Genomic DNA, 25,955 nt, shown 5'->3' with positions numbered 1-25,955 from the left:
TAAGAAGACTGAAGCTGGCAAGGCTACCAGCCACCATTACATCAAATTTCTACAGGAGATCTATCAAGAGCATCCTGCCCACTGCATCTCAGAGAAATGGATCAGGGGTCAATTTATAGGACCAGAAGAGTGACAGGGAGGATCACTGGAGTCTCCCTCCTCCCCCGTTGATGTGATCTACTGGGATTGTTGTCTGAAGCGGGTGCACAAAATCATCAAGGACCCCTTCCACCCTGCACACAGCATCTTTCAGCTGCTCACATCGGGGAAGAGATACAGGAGGATCAGAGCCAGCACCACCAGGCTGAGGAACAGCTTCTTCCCATGGGCAGTGAGAATGCTGAACGACCAAAGGAACGTCTCACACTAACCCCCCAAGACTCTCAAATTTATGAATTGTTTTTTTTATTTGTATATTTGAATACGTGTCCTGCATGTGTATAGTTTGTCTATATGAGTGTTATGTCTGGTTGTGTGTCTGCATGTTTTACACCGAGGACTGGAGAACGCTGTTTCATCGGGTTGTACTTGTACAATCAGATTACGATAAACTTGACTTGACTATATGTCTCCAAGCATGCCTAATGAGGACATGTAACTGCCTATGAGGTGGGCCAACAATTTAAAATGGCAATAAAGAAACAAGAAATGAACACTTTTCCCAAAATATTCACCCTCTTTTCTCCACCCTTCTGTCAGGCAGAAGATACACAAGCTTCAAACATGAACTTCTAGATTCAAGGACAATTTTTCCTGTTATCTGACTCTTCAAGATTCATTCATTGTCATGTAATAAAACAGATGCATGAAATTGCCTTTAGTCTGCCATTAGGCAGACAAAGATTCACCATCAGCAAAAATTGCTCGGTGCTTCTTAGTCAGAGAAAGAGAAGCAAAAGAGAGTCACTGAGTGTCTGTGGATTTGCCTCCAGCCCTCCTGCAGCCACACAGTCTCCTTTTCGATCCATTGGCATCCTAAGCTCCAGAACCAAACCTCCGACATGATCAGAAGCCTTCAGTGCCCGAGGCCCCTCGGGAGCCCCTTGCATCCCAGTAACAGATGCCATCCTTACACTATGTTACAGTGTTGTGTGTTGTGTATTGGCCTATGTGTTGTGTGGTTTTATGTTAAAAAAGTGACAGTTTGCCTTTAAGAGCCAAGGTGAAGGTGGACTGCTGAGAGAGTGGGAAATGGACTGGGCATGTGCAGAAAATGATCTAAAAATTTCTGGACATGGATGATAAACCACCACTGGGGGTGCTGTGGAATGGAAGAAGGCCCAGAGCATGAGTCATTGTCTTGAAGACAGTTTAGAATGTTGAGCATTTTAAAAAGGATGAACATTCCGAAGGCAGCCAGAAGGTTCCAGACCAAGTCAGTGGTTCCTCTCTCTGCAAGCAACACAAGACAACTTCGAATTTTGTGCTCTCTCTCTCTCTCTAAGATCTTTTGGCTTCAGTTTACCAAACAAACTGAATTTTGTTTATGATCTTTGTTTCAGTTGAGATCGAAGTTTTGTGAGTCTTGTGTGTTTTGTGTTTGTTTTGTGCGTAAGTTTTTCTGTGGGCTGGTTGGAAATATAACTTAGACTTTAATTGCATATGTTATATTTAGGCTGGGGAATTTATTAGTTTTACACTGTTATAGAAATTTGCATAGTAACCAGTGGGCATTGTTCTAAAAGGGGGGGATTTTGAATTAAAGTTTGAAGGTGAATTTTTGTTAATAAAGTAATTGTTCATCTTTACCCCAGTGTGACATGCCTTCTTTTTGGATGCTGGTTTGATCTTGTAACAACTGTTTTTAATTGTACGTTTCTCTGTGCCTTCCAGCATTTGTTAAACTCCTCGCAATAGTGAATATTTTTTTATATATTTGCAGTTAGTGCGCCATCTGCTGTATGGGTTGACTTGCGCAGATGGCACACAAAACAACGTGCTTTATTGTAACTCAGCGCACATGACAATAAACAATTCAATTCAACAAGCTGCTCGTGAAGTTGATAAATTTGGTCACTGAGAAGGCCCAAGAGTTTAAGAGCACGTACCAACAATTTTAAAGACAAAGTCTTCCCTGCAGCCATCAGGTTCCTGCATGAACCCCATAACCTTGCCCTTGCTGGGAGCTAATTGATCTTCCTTTTCATTGTAACTCTATACTCTGTACATTGTGCTCTTTTCCCTGCTGCATACATGTTAAATTTGACCTGTTAGTCTGCCTGCAGAACCCTTCTCACTGTACCAAGTCTAATTAGTCAAATAACGTACGGCAAGATCGGCCAGGTTGCTGCATTAATTGCAGTTACAGGGCTCTTGTGACCACCCAACCAACTCTAACACAGATCAGATGCCTTCTCGCTGACTCCCAATGTCCCCTACTGTAACTAACAATGAGTAATTAGAGCAACTTTACCAGTGTACTCAAATCCCTAAAATAAACAAATAAGATATTGATTTCCTTCACTCTTCGTTCAAAGCTTCCTCAATTTTTAGACTCAACAATACAATGCTGAAACACGTATATATTTAAACAGCTGCTTCCTAATCGTCATCTATTTTCCATATACAATGCATGCACAATAATGGTTAATTAAATGCAGTAGTGATGAGAGCTAGAGACTACATCTGCCAGAGGTGAGTCAACAGATGAACACACTCAAGTGACACCACCAGGAAGCTCATTCCAAAGACAGAGTAGTTGAAACATGAGGCTTCAATCTGCATATAGACTTGGCAGAATCAAGCAATAGGTTCTCAGGGCACTGGCTGCCCACTGTTCCCTCAAGACTGCTTTGAAACTGACAACAGGCACCTAACACCATTGCATTCTCAGCAAAAGGTGAATTTTTGCCCTCCTCACCACACCTAGGAACTTCTCCAGAGTTCATCCTGGGTCCCAGCCAGCACACACGGCACGGGCGGGTGCCTGAAGCCTGGATTCACTACTGGAACAGACAGGAGGCCGCATGGCTACAGAAGCATAGGGGGCAGCGGCACCAGAGGAAGCAGCAAGATCCGTGGATACTCGATGTCTCTGAGGAGACACTCATTTTTCTTCTCTTTCTCGTTTTTAACTAGTGACTCGTTTTACATCTTTTCAGGGCAAGCAGAGGGAAACAAAAGTGTGCACTTTGTGTCCATGGTGATAAAGGAATCATCAATCTTGACTCCTAATGATAAATTCCAATTCAGACAACGTCCTGGTGAATCTCTTCTGCACCCTCTCTGAACCCTCCACGTCATTCCTGTAATGGTGCAACTCCTTCTTTACTGTGTGTAGGGAGCTGTAGACTTGTAATCCGATATCCCTCCTAAGGGTCCGGTCATTTACCATTCACTTCCTATTTTAACTTGACTTCCCAGAGTGAAACAGCTCAAATTTCTGGATAAAACTCCAGATGCCATTCCTCTACCCACATTTCCAACAGGTCTATATTCTACTGTATCCTTTGACAAACTTCTTCACCATATACAACTTCCTAGTAAGATCAGCTTTATTTTCTTCAATATATTTTTGTGCATCAGAAACAACAGTGGTCCTAGTACTGATCCCTGCAGACCACCACTGGTCACAGACCTCCATTCAGTAAAACAGCCCTGTACCAGCAATGAACCAACACCAATTTACTGAAAGTCATCGTGGATACCGTCTTTGGGGACCTCACCCATGGTTAAAGAGGATAAAAAGACTCAGCAATCTCTTCTCTCGGTATCCTGGGATAGAAGCCATCAGGACCTGGCAACTTACCCAGTCTATCCACTACCTCCTCCTTCTTAATATCGACATGGAATATCTGCATATCCTTCTCCTCTCTCACCATCATCCACACCTTCCTCCTTGATGAATATCTACATACCATTCTCCACTCACCATCGTCCACACTTCCTCCTTGATGAATATCTACATACCGTTCCCCTCTCTCACCATCGTCCACACTTCCTCCTTGATGAATATCTACATACCGTTCCCCTCTCTCACCATCGTCCACACTTTCCTCCTTGGTGAATATCTACATACTGTTCCCCTCTCTCACCATCGTCCACACCTTCCTCCTTGATGAATATCTACATACCATTCTCCACTCACCATCGTCCACACTTCCTCCTTGGTGAATATCTACGTACCGTTCCCCACTCACCATCGTCCACACCTTCCTCCTTGATGAATATCTACATACCATTCTCCACTCACCATCGTCCACACTTCCTCCTTGATGAATATCTACATACCGTTCCCCTCTCTCACCATCGTCCACACTTTCCTCCTTGGTGAATATCTACATACTGTTCCCCTCTCACCATCGTCCACACCTTCCTCCTTGATGAATATCTACATACCATTCTCCACTCACCATCGTCCACACTTCCTCCTTGATGAATATCTACATACCATTCCCCACTCACCATCGTCCACACCTTCCTCCTTGATGAATATCTACATACCATTCTCCACTCACCATCGTCCACACCTTCCTCCTTGATGAATATCTACATACCATTCTCCACTCACCATCGTCCACACCTTCCTCCTTGGTGAATATCTACATACTGTTCCCCACATTCACCATCATCCCTTTTCCTGGCAATCCCTCTTACTCCTAAAGTGCAATAAAATGCCATAGGGTTCTCCTTAATTCGACTTGCCAAGGGCATTTCATGGCCCTTTTTAGCCCACCTAATTTCATGGCTTAGTTCCTTCCTGCTTCCTTTATATTCTTCAACCTTACATATACTTTTTGATTCTTCTTTTGAAGTTACCAATATCTCTAGTCACCAAAACCTTGCCATCCTTGTCTTTCATCCTCACTGGAGCCTGCTGGTCCTGAACGCCAATCAAGTGACATTTCAAAGATTTGGATTTATCCTCGCACGGCCACTCTCATTATGCTTTGTCCACTCTTTCGGCACAGCGAGCATAGTGTAGCACTTAGTACAATGTTGTTACAGCGCTAGTGATTGGGACCTGGTTCTATAAGGAGTTTGTACATCTCCCCATGTCTGCATGGGCTTTCCCTGGCGGCTCCAGTTTTCTCCCACCCTTTAAAGCTTATCAGGGGTTGTAAATTAATTGGGTGTAAATGGGCGGGATGGGCTCAATGGCCAAAAGGGCCTGTAACCGTGCTGTATGTACGTCTAAATTTAAACATTTCTGACCAATATTTAGCATTTTCCCATTTTAACATTTTCATCCACAGTCAGTAACCATCTGAGAACTTGAACTGCATTGAAGGACTCTCTGTACAACTCCAAGCCACTTTTTCTTGCACTAGGGATTACTATGAATATTTATTTTATATCAATCTTATGGATATTGTGTTTTTTAATTCAATTTATTATAGTTTTTTTCTACAAGTACCTGTTTGGCTGCAGTAAGCAGGAATTTCGGTGCATCATTGCACATTGTGTATGACAATAAACTCAGTACCATTATCATATGGTCATTGTTCTCAAAATGCTCCCCCTCTGAAACTTCAGTCACCTGGCCTGACTCTGTCATTCTGGTGCATTCAGGCACAGATTTTAAGGCAGCTGTGCTCAAGCCTGAGTTCAGGTGCATGCTTGCATGAGCTCAGGTGTACACAGATCTGAGTTTGTTGTGCATCTCTAGGGCCACTGAAACCCAGGTCATTCTCAGAAACATCTAGAGGTGGGCCGAGGGGAGTGTTTGGGAATTCCTCAAGAGCATTCGGGGTAGTTTTCTGCAGAACATAAGAGCTAGGAGCAGGAGTCTGTACCATCAAGTCTGCTCCACCATTCAATTGGATTATGGCTGTGGATTCAGCTTCACTCACCTGCAAATTAGAGGAACAACATCTCATATTCCTTCTGGGCCCCCCCAACAGGATGGCATTAACAGTGATGTCTCCGGTTTCCGTTATTTCCCCCCCCCCCCCCCCTGCCATTGATCCCTATTTCTCCTTGTCTCTCTCTCTCTCTTTCCTTTTCCCCTATCTCCTTTCCTCCAACTCTGCATTCACAGCTGCCCCTTTCCCGATCAATTCTCACTGGTCCTATCCATGTCCAATTATCAGCTTTGTCTGTTGGTCTGTGTTCCTCCTCCTGCCCTTTCTTCCCTTTTCCCCAGCCTTATAATTCGGATGCCAGTCTGCTTTTTACTCCTACCTTGAAGAAGAAACATCGGTTATATATCTTTAGCTGAAAGACCTGCTGAGTTCCTCCAGCATTTCTGTGGTTTCACGATTATCACAATGTCTGCAGATTTTCGTGTTTCACTCCACTTGCCCATCTGTTCCCCACAACCCTTAATTACCCTACAGTGCAAAAATCTATCTGTGTCTTAAATGCATCCACTGTGGCAGTTTCTACTGCTTCCTTGGACAGACAATTCCACAGATTCATCACTCTCTGGGAGAACCAGTTCCTTCTCATCTCTGTCCTAAATCTGCTCTCCTGAAACCTGTGGCCAGGTTCATCAGTTCAAGTCTCGTCTGTCAGTGGCAACAAGTGGAGGTGCACAGGAGGATGCAGATGCTGGAATCTGAAGCCAAACACAATCTGCTGGAGAAAGTCGACTGCTAGAGTGGAAATAACTGAAAACATATTTTATAAAAATTATGAAATAAAATAAGATAGAGGTGGGCAAGTTGTTCCCATTGGTGGGGAAGATTCAGGGGAGTAGATTTATGACGGAGGTGAGGAGGAACTGCTTTTCCCAGAGGGGGGTGAATCTGTGGAATTTGCTGCCCATTGAAGCAGTGGAGGTAACCTCAGTGAATAGATTTAAGATAAGATTGGATAGATTTTTACAAAGTAGAGGAATGAAGGGATATGGGGAAAAGGCAGGTCGGTGGAGATGAGCCCATCGTCAGATCAGCCATGATCCCAATGAATGGTTCGATGGGCCGAATGGCCAATTCCTGCTCCTGTTTCTTCTGTTTTTATGTCCTTAACTTCCCTGCTTTTATCTCATCCATTCTTCTCATCGATCTAAATGTTTCCATCAGATCCTCGCTCAGAATCAAGAAATCTTCACTTCGATCAACAAGTCAGCGAAGCACTTGGATCGAGAGTTGCAGAATGAGCTCCTCAGGGAGCACTGAGCCAACAGTGACCATACAATACAGAAGATTATTTTAATTTGAGAGAGAAAAAGGGGATGATGAGACACAAACAAAAACTTAAAATATTGGGAATAAATTTCAAGATTGATGAGAGATATCAGGCAGGATATTATCACATGTCGAGAATTGTTCCATGGATGATTGGTGCATATTTACCACATTACATAGACAATTCTCATAGATCTCATGCTTTGCATGAAGAATCTCACATAATTACATGTATAATTATCATGGACAATTACCAGATTACATGGATAGTTATCACATCACATGAATAATTATCAAATTACATGACTAATTATCATATTGCATGGATAATTACCACATTTTGTGGTTAATTATCAGATGGATCACTATTTCACAAGTAATTACCAAGTTATTAATGACTGAATGGATAATTGAATAATTTCAAGGATAATTTAGAGCTTGAATAATTAATGAACATAACAATTAATATATGCAAGGAAGCACAGTTGTTTGAAATTTGAAATGATAATGTCAAATGTTACCAGCATCTGTGGTGAGAAACAGTTCATGTCGCAGACCACACTTCATCCCAGAAGGATGCCATTCAAACCTGTAATATATTTGATTCTGCCCAGTCCCACTGTTTGCTCTTCCTACTCTCTGGCCATCCAATTCCTGCCTGAAAGTTAAATTTGTATTTTTAATTTAGACCCAGTACAGTAACAGGCCCTTTTGGCCCACGAGCCCATGCCGCCCATTAACCTACAACCTCCAGTACGTTTTGAACGGTGGGAGGAAACCACACAGACACAAGGAGAACATACAAACTTCTTACAGACAGCGCGGGATTCAAACCCTGGTCCACGTCGCTGGTGCTGTAACAGTGTCGCACTAACTGTTACACCAACCGTGCTGCCCATTGACTTTGTGGCACCACATCTCCAAGAAGTGAGTTTCAGATCCTCATCGCTCATGAGTCAAATGCTAGTCCACATGTCCTACCTCCGTCCTTTACCCTGGGTTCCAAATCCATGTCTCCCAGTTCCTTGGCCAACCATCAATGACATTCACATTCTCTCTCTCCAGAAAAGTCAGCAAGAAAATCTGCAGACACTGTAGACGAGGGAGTTAGTTGGCTTACGAGAGATGCCTGTGGATTGCTTGCCTCCTGAAATGGAACATGAAAGGGGGGAAAGAGTTGCCAGAGATGGACCAAGTGAATCAGAGGTCAGGGTGGAAGTTGGCAGCAAGATGGATAAAGCACGTCAGAATGAAGAAACACAAATTAGAGTGAATCAATTCAGGAGAAATTTTGGAGAAATGAAAATGTTCCTGGAAATCTTGACTCTCCGCTCCAAAATGTTGCTAGGGAGAGGACTGAGGGGTACCAGCAGAAGATTTTTATTGAACAAGAGCATGAGGATGATGGAGGCGTGGAGAAGCAAAGGGCATTGGCCAGACCGCTCAGTGAACTGTGCGAATGGGTTCACAGTAATGCCTTTGTTTTGTTTCGCAACTATTTTACCATCAATGGGTGTAAGTGCCAGATCAGCTCTGATCTTATTGAATGGTGGAGCAGGCTCGATGGGCTGAATGGTCTCCTGTTCCTATTTCTTGTGTTCTTAGGTTCACCTTTGCGAGATAATGAAGGCTGGGCAATAAATGCTCCCCTTTCCAACAACTAGTTCATCCTTTCACAGAATAAAATACATTGTATCATGAGACCATAAGATAAAGGGATATGGTATAGGATGCCATCGCTGCTCTGTGGTTAGTAAGAGATTTACTTAAGGTGGTATGTGAGTGGGAAAAAAAAGTTGAGAACTACTGCTCTAAATCCATCCTATCTATGTACCTGTTCAAATGTTTCTTAAACTCTGCAATAGCCTCAACCACCTCTGCTGGTAGAACTATTGCAGTTCGTCTCCTTTGTTCCATACACCCACCATCCTTTGAGTAAAATAGTTATCCCTCTTTCACGCGGAGGGTCATGTGACCTCTCCAGCAGGAACCTGGTGGTCAATCAAGGGCAAGACCACCCAAGCTGACCACGCACCTTGCCATTAGCCCCTTTAAAAAACACACACACGTCATCACTGCCTTAATCTGGGCATACCTGGGCTGGCCCTACTGGCTGGAAGGGGCTATACAGCCCAACATATTGAGCAGCTGGGTCTCTTTTCCCTGAGGAACGAACCTGAGCTCCACCAGGTCAGGGGCCAGAGTTGACGCTGGAGAATTGATACCAAGGTGTGTGCAGTGACGGGAGTGGGGCATTATGGTGCACACAATCAAACCATTGTTATAACGTATCTCGTCACCACTGCACTGGGTCCATGGGTGGTGGGTACTGTTGTTGTCTTTTCTCTGTACTATAATTAACGCAGTTTTCAGCGATGATCAATTTAGATGTATTTGATGTGGCTGTGTTGATTGTGCCGAGAGAGAGTATGAGGGTGTGTGTGCGTGTATATTCGTGTATATAAATGTATGTATACGCGTGTGCATATATGCAAGTGCACGATCCCTGTGGTGACTTTCCCTCTAGGGCAAATAAAGATCTTTAGTTATAACAAATTTGTGTCTAGACTCATCGCTCCTCAGACCTGCTGAACTTGCTCCTCACATCACACCCTCAGGTTCCTGTTAAATCTCGATCCCCCTCACCTCAAACCACTGTCCTCTGGTTCTCGGTTCCCCTAATCTGGGCACCAGACTCTGTGTGTTCAGCCGACCTATTCATCTCATGATTTAGTACCCTGTTCTTGGTCCTTTGAAAAGTTCAGTAGGGGAGACAACCAGGGCCCAAAGTTCCAGGTAGTCCTGTGAATGCGAGAGAGATACATGGTGAAGCAATTCACTTAAAGGCTGCAGTGAAAACACCCTGTGATTCCCACTCTATCCTTCTAAGCTGTTTCAATCCAATAAATCTCAACGTCTCTCATCTCATTCCATTTGTCCCTTGCCAAACAAAAACTCAATTTACAACAGCTGATTTGCATACCCTGAAAATGATTTGAAGTGTCCTATTTAAATAGCAATGACCTAATCACTGATGTTCATAAAATTGTGTCTCAATTACAATACCTCTGACATCTCCTGTGTAATTACAACCAGGCAGATCCCTGGACACTGGAGACACACAGGAGGCAGCCGACGTTGGAATCTGGAGAACACACCATTTCCTGGAGGAACTCAGCATGTGAGCAAATTTAGTTCTTGGGAGTCACTCGAAGGATCCTTCCTGGACCCAACACACTAATGACATCGCGAAGAAAGCTCGTCAGCATCTCTACTTCCTCAGGAATTTGCAAAGGTTTGGAATGACATCAGAAACCCTAGCAGATTTCTACAGATGTGTGGTAGAAAGTGTGCTGACCGGCTGCATTTCGGTCTGGTATGAGGACTCCAATACCCCTGAGCATAAAGCCCTGCAAATGTAGTGGACACAGCCCAGGACATCACAGGCAAAACCCTCCCCACCATTGAGAACATCTACAGGGAAGACTGCTGCCAGGGAGCAGCAGCAATCATCAAGGACACTCACCACCCAGCAAACGCTCTGTTCTCCCTGCTGCCATCAGGAAAGAGGTATCGGTGTCACAAGACTCGCACCCCCAGGTTCAGGAACAGCTGTCCCCCCTCCACCATCAGACTCTTCAACGACAAACTCAATCAGGGACTCATTTAAGGACTCGTACTTGTGCACTTTATTGATTTTTTTTTCTTCACTGTGTGTTGCACAATTTGCTTACATTAATTATCTGTTTATATTTCTTTATTTGTTTACATGTGTATGTTGTGTACAGTATTTTATCTTGCACTACCAATAAATGGTCTGCCGCGCCTGCCAGGGAAAGAATCTCAGGGTTGTATGTGACATCATGAATCTAGTCTGACAATAAATTTGAATCTGGATCAGCAATAGGAAAGGAGAGAATGGTTGTTTAGGCTGAAGCCCCGGTTGTGATTAAAAAGGCTCCGGCCTGAAACATCAAACATTCTTTCTCTCCCACTGATGCAGCACGATGCACCGAGTTCCTTGAGCAGGCAGCTTGTAGCTCCCTGTACCATTCCAGCAAACTGTTGAGAATCTGCCCTGGAGGCACCCTGAAGACAGCAGAAGCCGAAATCTGCAGCCAGACACAATCTGCTGGAGGAACTCGGAGGTCGAGCAGCATCATTCGGAGAAAAAGAATGGATGACGTTTTAGGCCAAATCCCTTCATTGAGACTGGGGAGGTGGAGAAGCTGGTGCGAAGAGAAAAAGGTTGGAAAGGGGCCACGTGGGATGGGTGGCCCAGTGAGAGGTGAAGCATGGCAGACAGAGGTAGTTGATTGGCAGATGTCAGGTAAACTGTACAGTTGCTGCAGAGAAATGGATCAAAGGTCAATCCACAGGACTATCAGAGTAGCAGAGAGTATCACAGGCGTCTCCCTCACTCCCACCCCCATCAACATGATCTACCAGGATCACTGTCTGAGGATGGTGCACAAAATAATTGAGGACCCACACACATCTTTCAGCTCCTCCCATCAGGAGGATCAGAGCCAGCACCACCAGGCTAAGGAACAGCTTCTTCCCATGGGCAGGGAGAATGGTGAACGACCAAAGGAACTGCTCACACTGACCCTCCGAGACTTTCATTTGTACAAAACAGTATTTTATTTATCTATTTGGATATATGAATACTTGTCCTGCATGTGTATTTTTTGTCTGTGTGTGTGTTATGTCTGGTTGTGTGTATGTTTTGCACCGAGGACTGCTGTTTAATCGAGAGAGAGAGAGGCGAGAAAACCAAGGGGATGGCTGGAGGAAGGCAAGTTACACAGTGGGGAGGGGGAAAATTGGAGATTGATCCCATCTCCCAGCACTTGGCCTGTAGTATTCTATATCAAGTGGATATCTAGACCAGCCATTCTCCATCTTTTTTTGGCTATGGTCCCCTAGGACACTGCTAAATGTTTATGGGCCCCCTTCCCTGTAAATGGCTGGTCTACTCACCCCTGAAACAATGTGCCTATTTCCTCCACTCTCCCCACTGAGTGAGAGAGGTCCCTCTCAGATTCCCTCTAATCTCTCGCCCCTTACTCCAGTGCTCCTAGCTTCATCTACTTCTGATATGGGGATTGGTTTCCTGCAGTTGATCTTCTCCGTCCCCCACATCACATTAATTAACTCTATCATGGGAGTTACAGCGAGAGGCTAAGTTGGCTAGGTCCTTATTCCCTGGTGTGTAGGAAGCTGAGGGGTTGACCTTAATGAGGTTTATGAAATGATGAGGGGGTGAGATTAAAGTGAATGCTCCCTGGATAAACTAGATGGTAGAAGTTTAAGGAGAGAGGGAAGAGTTTTCAGTGAAATATGAGCGGCACTTTTTTCCCCACTCAGAGGGTGGTCTGTATCTGGGACGGAGCTGCCAGAGAAACCTGTAAAAGTAAGTACAATTATGATGTTTAAAAGAGATTTGGATGGTTACTTGGATAGGAAGGGTTTGAAGACTATAAACCAAATGAGACTTTCCCCAAATGCCAACTTGGTCAGCATGGATGAACTACAGAACATTACAGCACAGAAACAGGCCCCTTCGGCCCTTCTAGGCTGTGCCAAACCATTTTTTTGAACTGCTCCCATTGATCTGCACCGTGTCCATAGCCCTCCATACCTCTCCCATCCACAAACCGTCTAAATTCTTCTTAAATGTTAAAATTGAGCCTGTGTTCGCCACTTCAGCTGCCAGCTCGTTCCACACTCCCACCACTCTCTGTGTGAAGACATTCCCCCTCACGTTCTCCCTAAACATTTTACCCTTTCACTCTTAACCCATGTCCTCTGGTTTGTATCTTACCTGCCCTCAATGAAATAACCTATCTACATTTACTCTGTCTATTCCCCTCAATTTTAAATACCTCTATCAATTCTCCTTCATTAGAACATAGAATGTGGAGTACAACACACTTCAGGCCTTTCAGCCCTCAATGTTGTGCCAACCCATATATTCCTTCCTAAACAAAACCTACTGAACCTTCCCTATCCTGTCATCCTTCCATCCATGTGTCTCAGGGTCTCTTAAATGCCCCTAATGTTCCAATCTCCACCACCATCCCCAGCAAGGCATTCCAAGCACCCACAACTCCTTGTGTAAAAAAAAAATTACCCCTGATGTCTCCCCTAAACCTTTCCATGCAACTCAGTTCCTGGATTCCAGCCAACATCCCAGTAAATCTTCTCTGCCCTCTTTTTATCTCATTGATATTGTTCCTGTAATTTGGTGACCAAAACTGCACACAATACCCCAAATTTGGCCTCACCAACTTTACCATAACATCCCAGCTCCTGTACTCAATACTTTGATTTATGAAGGCCAAAATGCCAAAAGTTCTCTTTCCAACCCTATCCCTATGTGATGCCACTTTCAGGGAATTCACGGATTCCTCTTTTCTGCTGCACTCCTCTGGATGAGGTGAGCCGAAGGACCTGTTCCGCACTTGTGATTCTGAGGAGTGTGTGAGGAATCCAGTCTTACTCACGGGGTAGTGATGTTGCTCTCGGTCCCACAGTCTGACGCGGGTCACAAAGGTGAAATAGTGCATTCGATCCTGCAAAAGACAAACCAAACATCTCTCACTGTGCGGCTCACAGATATGAGCTGACAACGTGCAAACCCATTCGAAAACTCTGCTCCCCAGAACTTCCCTTCACATCTCTAGCTATTCAAACACTACACTCACACCATCACCCTGACTATAACACCATAGGGAGATGGTCAGGCATTAAAGTAGTTAGAAGTAAAACAGAAAAGTCTGCAGACACTGTGGTTGATGTAAAAACATGACGCTGGAGAAACTCAGCAGGTCACACAGTGCATATAGTACAGATAAAGATACATAACCAACGTTTTGGGCTTCAGTCCTTCAAGGTATGGAAAAATGTCGGCAGGTTTCCGAATAAAAAGGTTGGGGAGGATGAGTTGTGGGAGGAGCACAGTCCCACAGGCAGGAGGTAATAGGTGGATAAGGGAGAGAGGTCAACAGGGGGAGGAGGGGGTGGCTCTGTGAATAGAGAGGGAAGGGAGTGGAGAGCTGGAGGGAAGAAGGCAGAGGGATGAGGAACGGAGGGAGAACATGGAGTGGGCTAGCAGAAACTGGAGGTCAATGTTAAAGCCATATGGTTGGAGAGTGCCCAGATGGTCTTGGTGGGATAGTCCATGAGGCCATGGAGAAACATGCGAGTATGGGAGTGGGCCACTGGGAGGTTCCTTTCACTGATGTGAACAGAGCAAAGGTACTCAGTGAAGCAACCTCCCAGTCTGCACCCAGGTTCTTCGACGTAGAGAAGGTCACAAATTAGAGCAGATGGGGGCTGGTGGGGGGGCAGAGTGTTGATCCAGTAGAGCTGGAGTGCCAGCTCACAGTGCCAGCACCTAATAGCCTGAACACACCTGAGATAGTCTAATCTTGGAAACCAACAGGCTAGAAACACTGGGTGCTGTAGGTTTCTGTGAGGGGCGCTGGACAAAGTGGCGACTCACTGTCTGCCTAACGGTGGAAAAAAAGGTAAAGAATTTCATGTGCGCTACATTCTAAATGTAGTATTACGTGGCAATAATGGAACCTTTACCAGAGATCTGGGTTTCATCCTCAAGTCTGTGTGAGGTATGCACATTCTTGAAGGCTTTTCCCGATGCTCTGGTTTCCTCCCACATCAGAACCAAAACAAACCCTTCGGCCCAAAAAGTCAATGCTGACCAAATGTTAGAGCAGTTTTAGTGACCTGTTCCTCCTCCGACCTCACCCAACTTCAGTTCCCCCAATAGCTTTCGTTCTGCAAGCCTTCTTTCCCCCTCAATCAATGTCACTGACAGTAAATAATTCAGAGTCCTCCCCCACCAGGACGCCTGTTGACATTCTTCCATACCCTGATGAAGGGCTCAAGCCTGAAATGTTGGTTCTGTGTCTTTATCTTTGCTCTACAAAAGACACTGCTTGACCTGCTGAGTTTCTCCAGCACTGTGTTTTTACAATAATCCAGTGCATTGGCCTCAGTGGTCTTAAGAACCAGGAGAAGGAGTCGGCCATCCAGCCCATTGAGCCTGCTCCACCATTCAATAAGATCACGGCTGATCTGGCCTTGGTCTCAGCTCTACCTACATGCCCATTCACCATAACCCTTAATTCCCCTACAATTCAAAAATCTATCTGTGTCTTAAATATAGGACGGCAGCCTCTATAAGATCCACCATCATCCTTCTAAACTCCAATGACTACAGAGTGAAACATGGAAGTCTGCAGATGCTGTGATTGTAGGAAAAACACACATTAAATGCTGGAGGAAGTCAGCCGCTCTCACAGCATCCATGGGAGGTAAGGTACAGTACTGATGTTCAGTAATCTATCTTTACCTCCTTTGAATGCTGTGAGATTGGCTGAGTTCCTCCAGCATTTCCAAAGACCATGATCCCAAACAACTCCATCCCTCTTCATAAACTAACCCTTTCATTCCTGGAATCCACCTGGTGAACCTCCTCAGCACCTCCTCCACAGCCAGAACATCCTTTCTCAAATAAGGAGACCAGAAGTGGACGTACTGCAGATGTGGCTTCACCAGTACCTTGTACAGCTGAAGCAGAACCTCCCTGCTCTTAAGTTCACTCCCTCTAGCAATGAAGGCCAAAGTTCCCATTTGCCTCCTTGATTACCTGCTGTACCTGGAAACCAACCTTTTGTGATTCTTGCACAAGCCCTTCCAGATCTCTCCTCAGAACAGCGTGCTGCAATCTTCCATCATTTAAATTAGAGCCGTGTTTACTACTTTTCCCTCCAAAGTGACCACATTCTCCAGGCAAGGGAACAAGGCACAAACCCTGATCTATCTGGAACAACACTAACATTTCCAGCAGCCCTTATTTAACTTTGACACTAATTTAACACTAATCCAAAACAGGTGTTGGTTAGAACCCTTCCCTGAAGGATCAGGCTCTAGGGCACTGTCGTCGACAAGAAAACAAGTTTCGATTCCTCACACCACCAATGCAGCATGTTGTACTGGGAAGAGAGGGGTGTATGTGAGAGCAGTAAATACCTGGTGCTGTTTTTTGACACGATCAAGCAGAGATTGATAGCATATTCTCTCTGCAGCTCCCATTTCTAATTGCTGATTTATCCCTCTCAACCCGGCTGTACCACTCCCACCCATTCTGTTTCCCCCACCCAGATCCCCATTTGCTCTCCAAAACCCCCAACCTCCCTCAGTATCCTACACCTTTCCAGTGGTTCACTCTCTCTCTCTCTATTCTCTGCCCTGTCCTCTTTACTCTTGCTCCTCACAATCCCCTGTACCTTCTCCAACTCCCTCTCCCCAATTCTCTCACTGCTCCCTCCCCAATTGCTCCCCCACTCTCCCCAATCCCTTCCTTCCCCCAATCCCTTCCTTCCCCCAATCCCTTCCTTCCCCCAATCCCTTCCTTCCCCCAATCCCTTCCTTCCCCCAATCCCTTCCTTCCCCCAATCCCTTCCTTCCCCCAATCCCTTCCTTCCCCCAATCCCTTCCTTCCCCCAATCCCTTCCTTCCCCCAATCCCTTCCTTCCCCCAATCCCTTCCTTCCCCCAATCCCTTCCTTCCCCCAATCCCTTCCTTCCCCCAATCCCCTTCCCAATCTTCCCAATCCCCTCCACTCTTCCCTCATCTGCCTCCTCTCCCACTCTCCCCCATCCCCTCCCACTCTTCAATCCCCTCCCACTCCCCAATCCCCTCTCACCTCCCTCCATCCCTTCCTGATCCTCTATCTCAACCCCCCCCACATTCCCCCCTTTCCTTCTTCCAATCTCCCCTCCCTCCTTCTGCCTGGTGTACGTGCAAGTAGTTGAATGCCGAAGATCTACTATGAGATTGAAAACAAGAGACATGGCCGGCGCCATCACGGGCACTAGCTTTCACTCCATTAAAGGACAACTACAAGAGGTGGTGTCTCAAGAAAGAAACCTCTATCCTCAAGGACCACCACCACCCTCTTCTCACTGCTACCATCAGGAAGGAGGTACAGGTCAACCACCAGCACAAAGACAGGTTCTTCCCCTCTGCCATCAGATTCCTGATCGGACAATGAACCATAGACAGACAGTAGTAAAAACACGACGCTGGAGAAACTCAGCGGGTCAAACAGTGTTCTTTATACAGCAAAGATAAAGACACAGAACCAACGTTTTGGGCTTGAGCCCCTCACCATGCTCAGGTGCCTGCCTACCTTGAGGAAGGACTGAAGCCTGAAACATTGGTTCTGTGTCTTTATCTTTGCTGTATAAAGAACCTTTTTTTTTTGTTTTTGTACAGGGTGATGATGGTGGCATCACGAAGATCCTGAGGCAGTTTACCTTGGTCCCAACAAAGCTTGAAAAACTCATGCAGTTTGGCATGCAGAGTTTTGCCGCCAGCCTTCCAGACTTCTGGGGGGATTCCATCCATACCTGCTGCTTTGCCACTTTTCAGTTGTTCGATTGCCTTATATGTCTCATCCAGGGTGGGAACCTCATCCAGCTCTAGCCTTAGGGGCTGTTGAGGGAGCTGGAGCAGGGCGGAATCTTGGACTGAGCGGTTGGCACTGAAAAGAGATTGGAAGTGTTCTGACCATCGGTTGAGGATGGAGATCTTGTCGCTGAGGAGGACTTTGTCGTCTGAGCTGCGCAGCGGGCTTTGGACTTGGGGTGAGGGGCCATACACAGCCTTTAGAGCCTCGTAGAAACCCCTGAAGTCGCCAATGTCCGCGCTGAGCTGGGTTCGTTTGGCGAGGCTAGTCCACCACTCATTTTGGATCTCCCGGAGTTTGCGCTGAAGATGGCTGCATGCGCGACGGAAGGCTTGTTTCTTCTCTGGACAGGACGGCTTTGTAAGGTGAGCCTGGTGGGCAGCTCGCTTCTTTGCCAGCAGCTCCTGGATTTCCTGGCTGTTTTCGTCAAACCAGTCCTTGTTTTTCCTGGAGGAGAAGCCCAGTACCTCTTCAGTGGATTGCAGTATGGTAGTCTTCAACTGATCCCAGAGGGTTTCAGGGGACGGGTCCGTGAGGCGGGTTGCATCGTCGAGCTTTGCTTTGAGGTTTGCCTGGAAGTTTCCTCTCGCTTCGTCTGACTGCAGGTTTCCAACATTGAACCTCTTTCTGGGGGCTTTATTGTTCCTGGGCTTTGTTTATTTCTTCCTCTTTCTGGGGGCTTTATTGTTCCTGGGCTTTGTTTATTTCTTCCTAAATAGAATAATACCTAGTGTCGCCGAGAATATTCTCCCAGAATCACAGTGCGGCTTTTGCGCAAACAGAGGAACTACTGACATGGTCTTTGCCCTCAGACAGCTCCAAGAAAAGTGCAGAGAACAAAACAAAGGACTCTACATCACCTTTGTTGACCTCACCAAAGCCTTCGACACCGTGAGCAGGGAAGGGCTTTGGCAAATACTAGAGCGCATCGGATGTCCCCCAAAGTTCCTCAACATGATTATCCAACTGCACGAAAACCAACAAGGTCGGGTCAGATACAGCAATGAGCTCTCTGAACCCTTCTCCATTAACAATGGCGTGAAGCAAGGCTGTGTTCTCGCACTAACCCTCTTTTCAATCTTCTTCAGCATGATGCTGAACCAAGCCATGAAAGACCCCAACAATGAAGACGCTGTTTACATCCGGTACCGCACGGATGGCAGTCTCTTCAATCTGAGGCACCTGCAAGCTCACACCAAGACACAAGAGAAACTTGTCCGTGAACTACTCTTTGCAGACGATGCCGCTTTAGTTGCCCATTCAGAGCCAGCTCTTCAGCGCTTGACGTCCTGCTTTGCGGAAACTGCCAAAATGTTTGGCCTGGAAGTCAGCCTGAAGAAAACTGAGGTCCTCCATCAGCCAGCTCCCCACCATGACTACCAGCCCCCCCACATCTCCATCGGGCACACAAAACTCAAAACGGTCAACCAGTTTACCTATCTCGGCTGCACCATTTCATCAGATGCAAGGATCGACAATGAGATAGACAACAGACTCGCCAAGGCAAATAGCGCCTTTGGAAGACTACACAAAAGAGTCTGGAAAAACAACCAACTGAAAAACCTCACAAAGATAAGCGTATACAGAGCCGTTGTCATACCCACACTCCTGTTCGGCTCCGAATCATGGGTCCTCTACCGGCACCACCTACGGCTCCTAGAACGCTTCCACCAGCGTTGTCTCCGCTCCATCCTCAACATCCATTGGAGCGCTTACATCCCTAACGTCGAAGTACTCGAGATGGCAGAGGTCGACAGCATCGAGTCCACGCTGCTGAAGATCCAGCTGCGCTGGATGGGTCATGTCTCCAGAATGGAGGACCATCGCCTTCCCAAGATCGTGTTATATGGCGAGCTCTCCACTGGCCACCGTGACAGAGGTGCACCAAAGAAAAGGTACAAGGACTGCCTAAAGAAATCTCTTGGTGCCTGCCACATTGACCACCGCCAGTGGGCTGATATCGCCTCAAACCGTGCATCTTGGCGCCTCACAGTTTGGCGGGCAGCAACCTCCTTTGAAGAAGGCCGCAGAGCCCACCTCACTGACAAAAGGCAAAGGAGGAAAAACCCAACACCCAACCCCAACCAACCAATTTTCCCCTGCAACCGCTGCAATCGTGTCTGCCTGTCCCGCATCGGACTTGTCAGCCACAAACGAGCCTGCAGCTGACGTGGACTTTTTACCCCCTCCATAAATCTTCGTCCGCGAAGCCAAGCCAAAGAAGATAAAGAACACTGTTTGATCTGCTGGACTTCTCCAGCATCTTGTTTTTACTTCATTCACAGTGTCTGAAGACTTTGGTGTTTGACTTCAAACCACAGACACTACCTCACTTTCTCTTCTTTTCCACCGATTTGTTTATTTTTAAAAATTTAGCAACTTTGCACCTGTAACGCTGCCACAAAATAATGGATTTCGTGACATGTTTGTGACAATAAATTCTGATTCTGAATGGTGATCTTTCCTTCAAATCTCAATGATGATCAGACTTTGGCGCGAGCCCTGTGATTGGCCAGAGGGAAGTCAGGAAGGCCACCGTTGTTCACGCTAATTATTGTTCCTTAATTCACACAAATAAGGCATTATAAGTTAATTATTATCATTAACCGTGTGTGAACAATGGCCCGTTAATGGAAGCTGATAGACGAGACCAAATTAAACATCAAATTGTGGGCACTTGGGGAAACAATTACTTGGTTGAAGCTAATCAGCGGCTGGAGGCAAAATCAAGGGTATTTAGAACAGCCATCACACAGGGAGAAAATATAAAGTGGCAGATTGATAAGAATCCCGCTACGCTGGGAGGAAAATAACAAGTGTAAAGCTAATGGCAGCAACTAATGAACGAGGAGGCATCTCCAACAAAACACAATACTGTTGCTTCACAAACAAAGGCTCAGGGAAGGTTGCTGGGGGTAGATAGCATGGACCGCACTAGTTAACATTTAGGTGATGGCAGATGGCTTGTGTTGGGAAGAGGTTAATGGTTTTGAGCCCTTTACAAAAGCGCATGCAAGTGGTCTGCCACAATACATGAAGGCACCAGAGAGCTGAGGGGGTGGGGATTGTCAGGGAGCTCAGTAAACTAAGATGTAACAGGATGTGCAGACGATGAAACTCTTGCTTTCTGTCTGACTATGTCTCTGAGATTAGGTAAAAGCAGTGATTAAATCCTGCAGCAAAACTAAACAAAGGGAACCAAAAGTAACACAAGCCTCTTCTCATCAGCAAAATTTAACTGTTTGGAGACCATTTGCCATTCCGATGATATGGGTGCAGAGGGTAGAGGAATTCCCAAAAACATTGTGGTTCTTTTGGGGATCTGCCTCAACGATATTGTCTGATGAAGGCACACAAAATCATTGAGGACCCCTTCCACCCCACAGCGTCTTTCAGCAGCTCCCATCGGGGAAGAGATACAGGAGGATCAGAGCCAGCACCACCAGGCTGAGGAACAACTTCTTCCCACGGGTAGGGAGAAGGCTGAACGACCAAAGGAACCGCTCATGATAACCTTCCAAGACTCTCACATTCATAAAATACTAATTTGTAAAGATGAAATACTTGTCCTGCATATGTATTGTTTGTATGTGTGTTATGGTTGGTTGTGTATCTGCATATTTTGCACTGAGCACCGGAGAATTATGACTTAAAAACCATTCTTTGTTCTAAAGAAGGTGCTTTTACAATCGTCTCCTCCAACAATCACAGGGTTTCTCTGGAGAATTATTAGCCAATCAGGTACTTCCAAAGTCAAAGACATCGAGTTATAATGACAGTTATGGAGAGTTGGAGGAAACAGGCCCTTCGGCCCACAGACTGTGTGCTGACCATCAACCACCCTTATTTCACTCTCCCCACATTTCCATCAATTTGCCTGGATTCCTCCACTCAGCCACACTACGGGCATTTTATAGCAGTCAATCAATCGGCCAAACTGCACATCTTTCAGAGGAAACTGGAGCAGCAGACTTTTGTGTTTCACTCTGAGGGTGGAGCACTCCCTCAGTACTGCACTGCTAACTTCACCCTGCATTTGGGCTAAAGCCTCTGTTGCTATTGCAACCTGGTCTGCAGAAGGGAAGATGCGCTGCAAGAACCCAACTTGAAAGATATTTGACTGACTGATACAACAGAAGCCTGGGTCCAGATTAAAGGCCTAAAGTAGATTCTTATATTTAGTCTGAAGCATCTCTCATTAGAGCGTTAAAATCCATAAGTGGTAATGCAGATATTTTTAATCTTCAGAGGGCAAGTGCATGAGAACAAATAAACCGAGGCAAGCTGGAGAGTTCTTACAAAGCTGATTGAGGCACGAGGCTGCAATTTATTCAAAATTGGAAAGGTAATTAGTACTAGCTTTTCAAAATCATTTGAAGTGCTGTTATAATGTGGACCATCTCGCCAGTCCATTTATTGAAATTTAGCTTCGAAAGGCAGCCTTGCATCTCTCGTGATCAGGTGCAGAGTATGTGTGGTCTCTGAACGTAGGATGCCGCAGGATTTATGACAATTCTTCCTCCAAGAGTTTCTGATCCATCCAAACAAAACACACCTCATGGAGTCACAGATTTGGACAGCAGAGCGACATACCCTGGGGCCCACCATGTGCATGCTGACCTTCTTTGCCCACCTACCCTGCATTAGGGGCACATCCTTCTAAGCCTTGACAATTTAACTGCCTGTCTCAACACCTCGCAAACACCAGAGGACATGTGAACAAAGTGAAGGGAGGAAATTGTAGGGGAGAAGTCAGGGCTGCTTTTTTTTTACAGAGAGTTGTGGGGGCCTGGAAGGCCTTGCTAGGGGTAGTAGTGGAGCCTAAAACATTGGGGGCATCGAAGAGACTCCTAGACAGGCTCACGGATGGATGAAAAATAGAGGGTTACGGGGTAGGGAGGGTTTCGTACTTTTTTTGGTAGGAATATATGGGTTGGCATGACATGGAGAGTCGAAGGGCCTGTACTGTGCTGTAATGTTCAATGTTCACTGTTCTAAATGTAGTCAATTTCATCTGATTCCATCACCTCCTCGGGCAGTGAGTTCCAGATTTCAACACACTCTCTGTAAAAATAACTTTCCCTCAAAGTTCAAAAGCTCCGATTCACATACAATCCTGAGGTTCTTTTTCCTCTGGACCAGACAGAATTTCTATATATTTATAGTGCAAAAAACTACTCAAGAAAAGATAGGTATACAAAAGAATGCAATATAAACAAAGAAAGAATTGCAAACAAACTGACTGTGCAATGCAGAAAACAATGAACATTTGGGAATCAATAAAGTGCACAAGTACGAGTCCTTAAATGAGTCCCTGATTGAGTTTGTGGTTGAGGAGCCCGATGGTGGAGGGGGAGCTGTTCCTGAACCTGGTGGGGCGAGTCTTGTGGCACCGATACCTCTTTCCTGATGGCAGCAGCGAGAACAGAGTGTGCGCTGAGTCTTTAATGAATGCTACTGCTCTCCGATGCAGCGTTCCCCATAGATCCTCTTTTTTAAAAAAACTTCTTCCTTGCACTTTAACCCCGCTGCCTCTTGTTTTTGATGGACTTACCGTGGGAAAGATTTTGATAATTTATCCTATCCCTGCCTCTCATAATTTTATATACATCCATCAAATCACTCATCAGCCTCCTTCTCAGCAGGAAAAACCCACCCAACCTACTTAATCGTTCCTCAGAACAACGGTCCTCTGATCCAGGCAACATTCAACAGATGATATCATCCTCTTTTAAGATAAGGTGGGTTCACTTAAAAGGACTAGGATTTTACTGAAGAATTTCATGGGCTGCAAGACTTTCACTAAAATTAAAAATACTGGTTTTGGATTTTCCTCTTGATTTTCTGACGTCACTGGGAATGCTCTGAGAGGAATGCTGGATGCCGTGTTACCATTACACACTTTGACCTCCAATTTCTGTTAGCCCCCTCCCCCAAGTTTCTCTCTTTCCCTATCTCTGTCTCCTATTCTGCGTTCCCAATCAGAGAGATGCCCTCTTCCCCCATCACCTCAGCATCCACCCTCCCACCAGTACCCACCTATGACCTTTCACCGATTAGCCTGTGCTCCTCCCCCTGCCCCTTCCTTTTCTCCTCCTCCCTCCACCATCTTTTTATTCTGGCATCTGCCTCTTTTTCTAGATTCCTGATGAAAGACTCAGGCCCAAAACATTTTTTTTTAGGCACCTACATGGAAATAGGCCCTTCCAGCCCACGGTTCTGTGCTGCTCAGATACACCCAATTAACCCACAATCCCCGTACATTTTTTGAAGGGTGGGAGGTCCTGTTGACAGCCTTTCTTCCCATGGTTGCTGTTTGAGTTTCTCCACCACCTTTGTGCATTAGCACAGTCAACAAGTGGTGCACATGAACCCACAGACCTTACTGTTCCCCGTCTGGAACAGTGCATTCTGCGTAAGGCAGCGAGCATATCCTTCTATCACAATGGGAAGACAAGAAATACTACTTTCATGAAGAGCTAAATCTGGACAGCATTGTTCCACTGTGGAGACACTCTCTGGTATCTCCTCTCTCCCTACCATGTGCACACCTTTTAACTATACAAGCTCTCAGTTGGAACCTCTGTTGGAATCCTTTGTTCAAAGAATGGTTCTCTTCAAATGTTTTCTGTGATGAGTGTTCAGTTTGTGAGGTCTACTGATTAACTGCCCTTGTTAAAAACCTGTCAGAGATGTCCTCCACCATCGAAGGGAAGAATCATGGCAGTGGGGGCAATGAATCAGGAGAAACCTTCAGAGTTGTGATACCTTTTCAGTTTCAGACAAAGGCTCCTCCATGCCTTCTGGCCAATAACATCAGCAGTGAAACACTGGCCTTTTCAAAGACAAATGTAAGCAGGAAAATCCAATTGTCTTTAATTAACTTCTTCCAGAGAGAGACTGGCCATTGTTGCCCAGTTGAGATTATCGAGGGTCAGATGCCTCACAATGAGTCCCTGACCTCAAAACAAACCCTAAATGGTAGGGTAATGCTCCTGCCTGGGATGGTTTTCCACATTTGCCCTCACGCCTTGCAGCTTTAACTTGATCATAATCAGAACCGTGGCAACATTTGGGTCCTTGCAAAGGGGCGGGTTGGGGTGGGGGGCGGGGGCAGAGGAAGTTGAATAAATGTTATGTTACAGATCCTTGAACTGGCCCTGGAAGGAGTTTCAACCTAAAGAAAGAGCACTAAAAGAGAAGAACTTGTGTACAATGGACGTGGCCTCATTTATAACCATAAATGACTGGCCAACCACTTAGTATTCATTTCAAAGACCTACAGATGTGTTCGAGGGATACTTGTCTCTCAGTGTCACTCTTTCCCTTCCTCTCTCTCTCACATACCCACAACCACACACAATCACAAACACACTCATTCATACACACCTACACACACATAATCCCCCCCAACACACCCCAAGCTCACACACATATTTAAACATTCACATCATGTATACACATACAAACAAAGCACAAGTACACACAGACACACACACATCCGCATCCAGTTGTGCATGCACACACGTATACACACACACCGATTAGTCACTGATGGTGGTGCCTTTCCACGTACCTGGGTCGTGCAGACTTTGGTTGAGTTACACTGGGGCTGCTTAGTATGTTTGCCATATGCAAGAGGCTGCGGTGGGTGAACACGCCGCTGCCCATAGATCCAGGACTCCTTCTTTCCCAGACCTGTACTCGGGCACTGGAAGCTGTCCCAAAACCGATGATGAATCCTTCCTTTCTTGCTGTTGGGACTGTCCCTGAGTGGCTGATAATGGAGAGGGAGCGGTGCACATCCTAAGGTGTGTGGTCTCATCTCTGTCCACAGGTGGATGAAGAGCGAACATTCACGGAGACACTGGGAAAACGAGAGAGGGAAGATGAGCTCATCATGCACAGACTCAGCCATAAACAGTTACTCAGCTGGGGGACAGTCATCACCCACAGAACACTGAAATATTTGCGGTCTGTGTTCTTAGATCAACTTTAGTCTGTCAATGTTAAACTGGAGAGGAATGCAGGTTGTTGATAAAGGTCGAGGAGCAGGAACCTGACTGTTGCAGAATGTAACCCATTCCGACACCAGGAAAGAGACTGGTGCAAGATAGCAACCTCTCTCTCAACATCAAGAAGACAGAGGAGATGATCACTAACTTCAGGAGAGGAGCGAGGTCCATACCCCAGTCCACATTAATGGCATTGAAGATAATCCTAGGAATAACATCTCCCATGACTTGACCCGAGACAAGCATGTTGAAGCAATGGTCAAGAAAGTGCCTCTACTAAGGAAGTTCAACATGATTCCCCCCATCCCTCATTAACTTCTACATTGAGGACAGACTTGCTGGGTGCATCCCAGCTGTTCTGGTCAAAGT

The 25,955-nt window shown here is 45.8% G+C and overlaps 1 protein-coding gene across 6 annotated transcripts in view; it reads right to left on the bottom strand.

Annotated features, from left to right (window-relative positions):
• LOC138746261 (uncharacterized) overlaps positions 1–25,522 on the bottom strand; it is a 121,590-nt gene extending 96,068 nt beyond the window's left edge. For 4 of the 6 annotated variants that reach the window (XM_069904380.1, XM_069904381.1, XM_069904382.1 and 1 more), the window contains exons 1-2: positions 25,148–25,522; positions 13,580–13,648 (exon numbers count right to left, since the gene is read on the bottom strand). In XM_069904380.1, the coding sequence (XP_069760481.1) occupies positions 13,580–13,648; positions 25,148–25,489 (411 nt within the window). In that variant the 5' untranslated portion in view covers positions 25,490–25,522. Of the gene's footprint in view, positions 1–8,051; positions 8,218–9,165; positions 9,270–13,579; positions 13,649–25,147 lie in introns of those variants that run through there. The other 2 variants (XM_069904383.1, XM_069904384.1) reach the window with 2 other exon arrangements.
• Positions 25,523–25,955: the final 433 nt, after the last annotated feature.

The sequence above is a fragment of the Narcine bancroftii genome, chromosome 11 (genome assembly GCF_036971445.1).
Source record: "Narcine bancroftii isolate sNarBan1 chromosome 11, sNarBan1.hap1, whole genome shotgun sequence".
Classification (NCBI taxonomy): Eukaryota; Metazoa; Chordata; class Chondrichthyes; order Torpediniformes; family Narcinidae; genus Narcine; species Narcine bancroftii.
This window is presented reverse-complemented; position numbering and strand designations above follow the sequence as displayed.